This window comes from Tupaia chinensis, unplaced genomic scaffold (assembly GCF_000334495.1).
Source record: "Tupaia chinensis unplaced genomic scaffold, TupChi_1.0 Scaffold150243_1, whole genome shotgun sequence".
Lineage (NCBI taxonomy): Eukaryota > Metazoa > Chordata > Mammalia > Scandentia > Tupaiidae > Tupaia > Tupaia belangeri.
This window is the reverse complement of record NW_006210084.1, coordinates 909,935-921,896: the sequence shown is the minus strand read 5'-3', so window position 1 is coordinate 921,896 and position 11,962 is coordinate 909,935. Positions and strand designations below refer to the sequence as shown.

The 11,962-nt window shown below is 41.6% G+C and overlaps 1 protein-coding gene across 1 annotated transcript in view; it reads left to right on the top strand.

The window, feature by feature from the left end:
- The first annotated feature begins 205 nt into the window (after positions 1-205).
- Positions 206-11,962, top strand: part of EGFL6 (EGF like domain multiple 6) — a 56,333-nt gene continuing 44,576 nt past the window's right edge. The window contains exons 1-4 of the mRNA XM_014585649.2: positions 206-301; positions 5,147-5,239; positions 7,419-7,492; positions 10,639-10,751. Coding sequence (XP_014441135.1) covers positions 206-301; positions 5,147-5,239; positions 7,419-7,492; positions 10,639-10,751 — 376 coding nt within the window. The remainder of the gene's footprint in view (positions 302-5,146; positions 5,240-7,418; positions 7,493-10,638; positions 10,752-11,962) is intronic.

Sequence of the window (11,962 nt, the reverse complement as noted above, 5' to 3'; positions counted from 1 at the left end):
GGACTCTTTTTCTTGAAGATTAATAGAAACCTGAAATTAATGTTAACTGGGTAGATCCAATAAATGTTCCAACTGGGAACTATGATAAAAATCAAACAAAATGAAAAAGCAGCAGCAGCAATGGAATACTCATGGATGGACCTTGTTATCTTTATTTAGAAAAACTTATTTCTGAGGTCTGGACAGTGAAGCAGCAGTAAATGTGATGGCCTGTGAGGCTGGCCCATGGGGCAAATTTTGGAGTTCGCATCCAGAGATCGCCGAGTTCACCAGATACATTCATGCCATGATCCAGGGCTGGGTGAGGCTGGGAATGGGCCATCAGGACCCTGTGGGGAGGGAACCAGCAGTTAGCGTAATGGCTATGTCGCTGGACTCCCACGTAGTCAACCGCAGTTCGCGTCCCGGACCCGGTGGCTTAAAACTCACGCCGGGTGCGTGTGCGTGCGTGCCCAAGATCCCAAGAGGAGAATGGAGGAAAAGGGATTGCGGCGTGACCATCCCCCCTGGGGGGTGATTTCTTGCTTTCTGTCTCTCCGTCTCTCTCTGTCTTTCTAGCGAGCACACATGCCCTATAGCGAAAAACCTCTCAAAAAAAAAAGAAGAACCCTGTGGGGAGTACTGTGAGTGTATGTGTGTCTGTGCATATGTGTGTGTCTCCATTTCTCTCTCTCCCTCTCTCTCTCTCTCTCTCACACACACACACACACACACTCATAGAATAAATAAATAATGAAACTTTAAAAAGAACAACTTTATTTGTGTGGCAATATTTAAATGTATTTAAACATCAGAAAAAGAGGTTTAACTTCTCAATTTGTCTTGGAGACTATCATGAAGTTTCCTGGAACCTGACCATAAACGAGCGTAAGAATTCTGGCACAGTATATTTTTGCAGAAAATAAGGAATACCATGAAGAAATACTACACTACTTACACAATCTTTGGAATGTTTTAAAATTAACTTCAGCTGTGGAGATGGTGATTTTCTGATTAATTTGATCAATGTAGACAGCAAGCTGTATAATTCATTAAAGGAACTCTGGGCAATTCAGTCTTTAGCTCAGACTCCCACATTTCAAGGCCTCCTCTCCACAGAGACTCGCTCACCTACACTGACACTTCCCCACCTCAGGACTGGATTTCCCAAGCCTCTTATAAACCAAATATTAAGAGCAAATGTCTGTGAGAGAGAGATTGAAGGGCAACTGGTCAGTCCTTCCAGATCTCCCAAGATGGCAGAGGATTTGGGCAGGATTGATTCAGTCCAAGGTCAGACATTTTCTTCTAGGCTAGTAAAGTTCTATGGATAAATTATCCCAGTTTTATCAGATTTCATAGGACTGGGTAAATCCAGTCAAATCCATAAAAGCTCACTTGGATTCAGATACCTATTTAACTCCAATGATAGCTACTGTGCTTTAACCATTCCTCCTTGATTCCAGAATGCACTGGTCCAATGGTATACATTTCTGAGAAAAAGAGAGTCTCACAAATATGGAACTACATGCATAGTTTTGTAGATGTTTGTATAAATAGATTCACACATAAAGAAAAAACAATGGGCACTAGACTTTAGGAAAAGAGATGGCTCTTAAAATACTACTGGCTTGATCAGGGTAGAATGCAGCTTCAAACCATCTCAGAATCTCAGTGCCTGGACAAGGTAAAGCATGTTTCCTTCCCTGTTTCTCAGGACAAGGCATGTTTGGGAGGCTCTGCTGCATGCCTTCATACAGTGGCAGCCTCCATCTGTCTTGACTGTTGTCTTCCTACAGCTCCCCAAACTGCTCTTTCTTCAATGAGCTGATGGGAAATGGGCACACCAACGATCCCATTGGTTCATTTTGTGAGCCAGGCCTGGAGATGGCCCACTTCTAGTTCATCCCATTGGCCAAGCCAGTCTTGTAGCCCCACCTAGCTGGTAGACAGCTGGGAAATGTAGTGTTGTTTTGTTCTCATGGGGCATAGAAATGGATTTGGTCAGCACTTAGTCTTCTCTTCCACAATTCTTAAATTGTAACATATAGAATCACAGATATTTGGTCATTTCTAACTCATAAAAATGGCAGCTTCATATTGTTTAACTTAATTATTAATGTTCTTTATCCAAACTACTCCCAACCAGGTCTAAAAGTAAAAGAATGATTGAATCGGTGATGGGAAAGTTAGTGAGTGGGCATACAAAGAGCAGGCAGGCAAAGAGGAGGCTGGGAAGGTAATCTGGACCGTTTGCTAATGTTAACTTGGAGTGTCATTGGAGAACTGAATAGAAACCAAGCTACAGGTTTTAGCGGGTTAAAAACATTTTTACAAGATAATGTACTCTGCTATTATTGCGAATTATCATGCTTGCCTGTGTTACATTGCTTTTTTCCTCAGATCATATTGTTTTAACTTAAACATAAATATTTTACATTAATTTCTTTTAACCATAATTTTAAATAGCTGCATATGTGCATTGGAAAAAAAAAACTGGCAAGCACAGAATGTATCATTGGATTCTTGGTGTAATAAGTCAGTTTCTTCTGGCATCTACAAATTAGTAATTTAATTATTAGCAATTCTATTGACTAATGATTTTTCCTCTTTAAACCACTTTTCCATTTTCCTGACCAGATGTAGAATTTGAAGACTAAACCGGTAAAATACCAGTTATTAACTGGTCCTTTGAAGCTATCTCCCAAAACTGGGTGGGCTTCACACCCGTTCATTAAAGACGTGTTGCTCATTTATGGTCTCACGTGTTTCTGACAGTTTTTCCCATATTGTCATTTCGAGCTGCTTGGCCTCCTTTAGGAAATACCCACAGAGTAGCTAGAGGTTGCCCTGGTGCGTTCTGATTCGTGTACTTGTCTGAACACTGGAATCCATTTCACAGTTTCCAATCATGAGTTCAGTGGATTCTTAACTATTGTTTCCTTCTTTTCAGACTTAAACACAGGTTTTAATCACTCTCTCTATATAGAAATACAACAAATAAGCCAGCCTTTAGAAAGAGTAAGGCTAGATTTGGGGACAAATTTCTGCTGTCTTTCCACAGAGCTATAATACTCACATGCATTTGTGACTTGGGAAGGAATTCCTTACAGTGGATGAGAAATCTTAACTTTATTAACAAGTTTTTGATGGCCCAAGTGTTAGTCATTAACATTTTGGAGAGTTTTATAAGTGACACTTTGTACAACATCAAAACCAATGACTTGGGAGAAATTAATATACCTCAGATTTCTTGGTTTCACCTTTTCACCTGAAGGCAGGCATGTGAAAGCAATAAAGCTCGAGAAAAAGAATTTCTCTGCAGAGCTGTGGTAAGGTGCAAACACACACAAATTTCATCTTCGGGTAACCGTCTCTGATTGTTAACACTGGGCAGTATTTGTAATCCAAAGTAATTGACTTTGACCAGTACATATGAAATAGGTTTGACCACCTCTACCAGGGGCCCTGGGCTGGTTCCTGATTAGGCCTTTGAAAAATCTCATATTTCAACAAAATGCCATTTGTTTTTATATGCTATCACATCTAACTGTTGCAGAAATCTTGTTGGAGCTTAGTGCACTTATCCTACTTCTATAGAGGCAAAATCCTTCATATTTCCAACTGCTTCAAATCCTTCTATAGAACTCTCTGGAGCCTTCAGGATGCACAAAGTAGTTTTTGGCCTTTTTATTCTGGCCACTGCTTAATCTCCCTGCCCCTTCTCCATCCCACCATTCCTCCCGCCTCCTCTCCCCCTCCACTGCTCCAACTATATACGACTGTCTATGCTCAGATTTGCAGGCCGCAAGCTCTTCCATGTTCTTTTTTTCTTTCCAATAATAGATTTTATTTAATTCAATCAAGCAATACATATAAAATATCATGTCAACGTGAATTAATATAAAAATTACTGAGATATTTTATATGAGTTTTTTTTTTCCATGTTCAGTCTTAGAAACCCAATGTGTATGTGATCCCCAAAGTCCAAGTAATTCTATCTACCCCATTGCCACATGTGGTGATCTTCCAGCAGACAGTAGTTATAGAATAAAAAAGCAGTTCCCTCCTTTGGCATTCATGATCTATCCTCTAATGCTATTTTTTACCACTGTGCCCTATATCCTCCATATTCCAGCCTCACTAGTTTATTTTTTATTTACTGAGAATGATACCGACTATGCACTTGGTGTTTTTCAAGCTGCTGGGGTCAAGATTCAAACTACATAGTTAGCTATGTAGGATCCAACTCCCTTAACCACCAGGCCAGAGGGCCAACCCTCAGTACTCTTAATAATGGAATTTGTTGGTACTACCTTTTTGGTGGGCATTAGTGGAAAAGTTAATAGGATATAAAAGTATATATCCTTTTACTCTGAAATAGTGCTAGGAATTTTTTGAAATTCTTGCACAAATGCACAAAATATATAAATAATATATGTATATATACATATGTATGTGTATTATATGTCTGAGTGTGTGTGTGTGTGTATCAGGGAGGAAGAGAGTAAATTGGTGTAATGAACACAAAACAAAGAATTAGATACAAGTATGAAACAGTGTTTAAAATGCCCTCCCCTTCCTAAGCTGCTTTTGCAAGAAGTACTTTCATCTAGATGCACCATTGTTTCAGAGAGTTCTCTTGTTTGGCCAGTGAGCTTACTTATGCAAGCATCTTAATTCCTTTTATTCTGCAACCCCTTCACCTGTGTATCTTAGTCCCATCTTCAACAACCCATGTTCTGTCTTTCCTCCTTGGTTACCATTATCATCCTCTTTTCTTTCCTCCTGCAGAAATGCTAACAGCAAAATGCACAGCCTCTGTCCCTCGGAAATGAATGGCTTAGAAATGAATGGCTCTGGTAGCAAGTGGAGCAGGTGCCCTTCCACTGGGACTGAGAGCCGAGCTCCACTGGAAACTATGCCCAGCTCAGGGTGACAGCATAGCTAGTTCTGTCCCCTGTCTCCCATGTTCTTAATGGCTCCATTTTGGGCACAGGCTACTTTCTCCACCCAGAACATCTTCCTTCGCTGTCATACAACTTCCTCCTACTTCACCTGGGAAAGTTCTAGCAATCACCAGAATTCACAGTGCAGTGGGCCCATTTCCTCCAGAAAACCCCTCACCCACCTATCCTAATGTACTAACTCCTGTATCTTCCCCTAGCTCCTGAGAACTTACCCCTTTGGTAGAGTTCATTTGTTGGAGTATAATTATCTGTTTACCTACCCACCTTCACCCCTAGACCATAAGTCTTTTGTGAGTATGGGTTCTTCTCATATGCCCCCCCCATAGTCGTAGTGTCTACCTGATGCATATAGCTACTTGAGAAATTGGGGGCAGACAAATGGATAGGTGGACGGATGAATAGTTTGGTGATGTGTGTTCCCCTCTGGCTTCTAATGCCAATGAAACACGCAGTCTTTCTTGGCCTTAACTTCTTCATGTGTAAAATGATAGGTTAGAAATGTATGATATCTAGGATCACTTTCCTTATAGTGAAATTCTATGATAATCTCCCCTTACAGTCAAAATTCATTCCTACAAACATAAAAAAAAACAAAAACCTGGAACTGTGAGAGCCATAGAATGTGCCTCACAGACCTTTAAGTACAGGGGGCATCACTAGTGAAGAGCCCCAACTCCTCTGCTTGTAGAAACCCTTCACCCCTTTTAGGTGAGGCCACAGCTCCCACAGACTGATCCCACCAATTACTGAGCATGGCACACAAAGGCAGGCTCTCTTGTAGGAAACGTGCTCCTCTGAAGTTGACACGTAGTATTAATCCTACTAACGGTGCTAATAAAAGTAGTCCATTAGGAAGCATTTACTGTTAGTTACTGTCCAAAACTCTTTACATATAGTCAATAATTCCATTATCACAAATACCCTTAAGGTTAATAATTTTATTATCCCCATTTTAGAAATGAAATCATGAGGGCCAACCAGTGGCATGGTGGTTAGGGCAGCTGGCTCCCACATGGCTGACTATACAGTCTGAGCCCTGGACTTGGTGGCTTGAGAAACACACTGCGTACATGTGTGTATGCCCCAAATTCCATGAGAATGGAGGAGAAGAGATTGTGGCATGGTCATCCCCAAAGGGAGTGCTTTCTCACCTCTCTCTTTTTCTCTCTCTCCCTTTCTCTCCTCTTCTCTCTCTCCAGAGACTGCATGCACCTTATAGGGGAAAAAGGGAAAAGAAATAAAGGAGATAGTGAGGCATACAAAGGTGAAGTAACTTGCTGAAAATCATGGAGTTAATATATAGTAGAGGCAGACTCTAACCCTAGGAAGGAGACCAGTCTCAACCACCATGCCATGCAGTGCCTCAACATGCAGAGCTGGTCCTGCGCTCTTTCTAGAAATTCTCTCCTCATTTGGCTTTGCTGACCCTGTGTCTGTCTGGTGCTCCTCTGAAGATTGCCTGAGTTTTTTCCCAGACCTTCCTCCTCCTTAGCTCACCTCTTATTTGCTGGTTTCCTGGGGCTCTGCCCGAAACCACCTCTTTTCTTATGAAGTGTGGGTATATTTGTTTTACTGATTTCTTTCTATCTTGTGTTCAAATCTTAAGGACATCAAGACAAATAACCCAATTTTAAAATGGGTGAAGTTCCCAGACTAACATTTTTCCAAATAAGATATTCAAAGTGCCTTATAAGCACATGAAAGATCACAATATTGTGAGCCATCAGGGAAATGCACATCAATACTGGGAAATAGCACGTCTCACTCATTAGCCTGGCTACCATTTTTTAAAATGAGCAATAACAAGTACTGGTGAGGAGTGGAGAAGTCGAAACTCTCATGCATTGTTGGTGGGAATGTGAGATGCAAACATCTTAGAGAACAGTCTGTGAGTTCCTCAGCAAGTTAAACATAGAGTTACCATATATCTCAGTTCAGGCTGCTACAACAAATTACCTTAGACTGGGGAAGCTTATAAACTGCACAGATATGTTTCTCACAGATCTGGAGACTGGTAGTCTAAGATCAGGTGCCAGCATAGGCAGGTTCTGGTGAAAGCCCTCTTCTAGCTAGCTAGCTTTCTTGCTGTTTCTTCTTCTTCTTTTTTTTTTTTTTTTTTTTTTTTTTTTTTTTTTTTTTTTTTTTTTTTTTTTTTTTTTTTTTTTTTTTTGAGAGGTGTCTGCTATAGGGCGCATGCGCTCACCACCAGAAAGACAGAGACAAAAAGTGAGAAATCACCCCCCGGGGGGATGGCCACGCCATAATCCCTTCTCCATTCTCCTCTTGGGATTTTGGGCATGCACGCCCACACTCCCAGTATGAGTTTAAGCCACTAGGTCCAGGACTAGAACCATGGTTGACTACATGGGAGTCCAGTGACTTAGCCATTACACCATCTGCTGGTCCCCTCTTGCCTCTTCTTATAAGAGCACCAATCCCATTCATGGAAGTTTCACCCTTATGTTCTAGGCTCGACCTCCTAATACCGTCACTGTGGGATTAGGCTCTCAATATATGAACGGGGGCGGGGGATTCAGTCCATTGTACCATATGACCCACTAATTTCACTCCTAGTTATATAACCAACAGAAATGAAAACATATGTCCACAAATAAATTACTGCTTCAACACTCATAATGACTTTATTCATAATAGCCAAAAGGTGGGAACATTCCAAATATCCATTAACTAATGGATTAACTAGATAAATGTGGTATGTCCATATCATGGACTACTATTCAGCAATAAAAAGAAATAAAATACTGTTACATCCTATGAACTTTGAAAACATGCTAAAGAAGCCAGACACAAAACAGCACATAGTACATGATTCCATTTATTTGAAATGTCCAGAATAGGCAAATTTAGAAACCAAAAAGCATATTTGTGCCTACCAGGGGATAGAGGGAGCGGGGACTCAAGGTTACCTTCAGTATGGCGTTTCTTTGTGGGGTAATGAGAGTGTTTTAGAATTAAATAGTAGTGATAGGTGCACAGCATAGTGAAAATACTAAAAGCCACTGAAGTGTATACTTGAAAATGAGAATTCTCTGTGATGTGAATTATATCTCAATTTTTAAAAATGCTACAGTAAAAAATTCTTAAGAGCATACTGTGTTTGGGCTAGCACTTACTTAGTGCACTTTATGTTCAGTGGTCTGTGGTCTCTTCTTTGGGAATTGTTAGCTATGGTCAAACTGGGTCAAGACTGTGGGATTCCTTGTAGAATTGGTAGTAACACACAGATTAGATTATGCAGCTGGCTTCATTGTTTCTCAGTTAAAACTCTTTCTTAGAGCCTGTAATGATATTGACCATGCTGTCCTACACAATAAAGCATCTGTTTACAGTAGACTGTGTACTGAAGAGGGCAAAGACCAAGTCTTTTTTCTGACTACGCTATGTGCCTAAGATGGTGCTTGGATCACTACAAGTGCTCAGTAAGTGTTTCGTTTTAAGGTAGTGGTGCTTAATGAAAGACAGTTTTGCCTATTCCATTGGCAATGTCTAGAGACATTCTGATTGTCACAGCTGGAAGGGTGTGTGCTACCGGCATCTATACACAGAAGCCAGTCTAACATCCTGTAGTGCAAAGCACAGCCCCCAACAACAAAGCATGATCTGGCTCAAAGTATCAGTTATATAGAAGTGGAGAAACCCTGGGCTCAGTGGTTGAGCAAATGACTCATGAATCCCTAAAGTTAATTCCATTAAAAGATGGGAAAAAAGAGATGTTGATGAATGGAAACAAAAATGCAGCTAGATAGATGAAAAATAAATAAAGTTTCCCCTCAAAAAGTGAAACAGATCTCCTTTAAGAAAATGCAAATAAGGGGCCATCAGGTGGCATGGTGGTTAAGGGTGCTAGACTCCCACATGGCTGGCTGTGGTTTGAGTCCCAGATCTGGTGGCTTGCTTTCTCACTTTCCCTCTTTCTCTCTCTCTCTCTCTCTCTCTCTCTCTGACCCTCTCTGGTCAAATTAAAATAAATAAAGTTAAATAAAATAATCCTTTTTAAAAAATGGGAACCAGCGGTTGCTGTGATGGCTATGTCGCTGGACTCCCACGTAGTCTACCGCAGTTCATGTCCCGCTTAAAACTCATGCCGGGCGTGTGTGCGTGCGTGCCCAAGATCCCAAGAGGAGAATGGAGGAGAAGGGATTGCGGTGTGGTCATCCCCCCCCCGGGGTGGGTGATTTCTCGCTTCTGTCTCTCTGTTTCCCTCGGTCTCTCTGGCGTGTATACACACCCTATAGCAAAAACCTCTAAAAAAAAAAAAAAAAAAGAAAGAAAGAAAATGTAAATAATAAAATCATCCTTGTATTCGGTGATCTCAGTTAATGGAATGTCCCAGACCACATCTTTATAGCTGTTAACTGAGTAACCAAGTTCATGGGAGAGGCAGACCATGAGGAAAACTTGCAATGTTGTTTAACTTCCCAACCTTGACTGAAATATTAACTTGCACAAAATCCAGTCCCGGATCAGAAAGCACATGGTAAAACGTGCATTCCTTGTCTGTTAAAGAGCCCAGAAAGCATTCTTACAGTGTATTTAATATGCATGAGGCAAGTCGGAGCCCTCCACAAAATTCACAGCATACATCTTTCCTCCTAAAGTCCAGTAGCAACCCTACTCAGTGCAGGCAGTAAGTAGGTCAACATGCAGTGAGCTTCACCCCTGGGACACTGGATTAAGGCTGGGAGCTCGTTCTTTCAGGCTTCTAGATCAAGGCCAAGGCTGGATAGGCCCCTGTTTTTACATGTCCCATAAGCTAAGAACAATTTTTACATTTCTTAGTGGTTGACGGTGAATCAGAAGACTACTATGTCATGACACTTGAAAAGTATATTAAATATACTTTGTATTGAGTTTCAGTTACTGAGTTTTTATCGAGTTTCAATGTCCATACTTATTTTGGGGGACATAGTCACGCCCATTGTTTACTGTTGCCTTTGGCAGCTTTCACACTTGCACAGAGACCTTATGGCCTGTCAAGCCTACAATTTGCATCCTTACCATCTGGCCCTTTACAGAAAACATTTGCCAATCTCCGCTGGACAGTTAGAGAATTTAGTAAATTGTGTTTCCAGGAAGCCGTGTGACTGGAGTCCCCAACACCTGGCTCTGCTGGGGACGTGACTCCACTCCACTGGACTGGAGTTTCCTCCTCTGTAACATGAGAGGGCTCCGCTGAAGGACCTCTAGAGCCCTTTCAGCTCTTCACCTTCTGCAGTGTGAGGTAATTCCAGTCTGTTCGATGGTTCCCAGGTGGCCAATGTGCTGCAAGTGCAGGGCTCTTGTCTGAGACAAAGCCACAGGGCCAGGGAGTCACATTACCACACATGCCTATACAGAGCAGACTTGAAAAGCAGCACTCCACCAGTTTCAAAATGTAAATATTTGACCACTTTCCTGTACTCTACTTTTACAGACTGTGTAGACTGATTCTTTTAACTCTGAGAAGGAAGGACATGGACTAAGTTAATTGTTGAGAAAGGCTAGCAAGGGATGGCAGCAGAGGCTTCCAACTGCAAAATTCAGATTTTCAAATTCTAACTTAGCCCTTGCTGCAGGGTTATTGAAATTAACCAGGTAATTGACGTTGTTCCATTCTGTTGGTTGCTCAGAAGAGTCTCCGTTGCCCTTTCTGTTTTCTCAATACTAATGTGTGATTCTTTATCCACAGTCCAAGGGATCATGGCTTGCCGACATTGGCACGCCAGCCTGGGGTCTGTCACTATGGAACTAAACTGGCCTGCTGCCTTGGCTGGAGAAGGAATGGCAAGGGAGTCTGCGAAGGTAATTGTATAAAAACTCAGACCATCCTGCCCTTAGGTCAGAGTTGCCTTAAGGTTTTATCTGTGACACTATAAGCTGTCACAAAATTGCCAGTGGATTCCCCAGGGTAGGGACATGGATAACTGCCAATAGCCAAGGTCTGAATTCCTATGAGAGCTCCTCCCTCCCAAAATGTGGCATGTGTGTGCTCCTGGTATGTTGCAGGTGCACCTGGGATCTGAACCAGTCTTCCATGTGGCTCCAGCATTGCAGAGCACCCCCTGCTGCCTGCACACCAAGGCTGGACCTAGACATGATTGATTTTAGGAGCCTGGCTTGTCAGTTATTTTTGTTACTATCATAGTGAGTCTGACTGGATTGTTTTTGGCTTTGAGTTTTATTTTAACCTGGAGAAATTAAGATGGGCAAAAATGGCTTTGATAAATGTCTCCTTCTAATTACAGGTTTTTTTCCAATTGACTTCTAATAAAACACATTTTGTAATTATTAATCATTCTACCAGCTTTCTTCAGCCACCAAATAAAGTAAGTCTTTTACCGTAAAGATTTGTTACTCACATTTCAAAAATGTATTCTGCCAGTTTCTGAATGAGTTCAAGGGACATGTGCATATATGCAAAGATTTGAACAATTGCAGCTATTTTTTTCTAATTCTTTTGTGCAAATCACAAACTAAAGAGTCATAATTTGCCTTGGATGTTGGTTCTCAGACCACTTGTTAGGTGGTCTGAGAGGCCTTTTTCTGATTTGAAGAGGGCTGGGAGGGCAGAGATGAGCATGGAGTTTAGCCTCCTTTTGGTCTTTACATGTCTTTCCATAATGACCAACACTTGCAGTGAAAAAGAATCAAGCCCACATTCCTCCTAGGTCATCATTCATTCTTTATGAGCAGGAATCTGATCTCACCTGGATCCCCAGCAGGTGGCACACTCCTGACCCTCAGTCTTTTATCTATTATTATCTGTGGGACAGTAGCACAACTGCATATCCTATAAACACACTGAATTTTAGCTGCTTTGCGGAATAACAATGCTGCCCTCCTTTTGCTGGCCTGTCCCTGCCGCAACCTCCTCGTGTAACTGATTTATTAAAACACCTGGCTTGACCGTAGGTGAGTGCTGAACTTGATAATATCCACGGGAGACACTGACTCTGCTCTGCATGTTCCGTATTATGTGCAACCTCCCACCTTCCGGTTTCCTGTGGTAGATG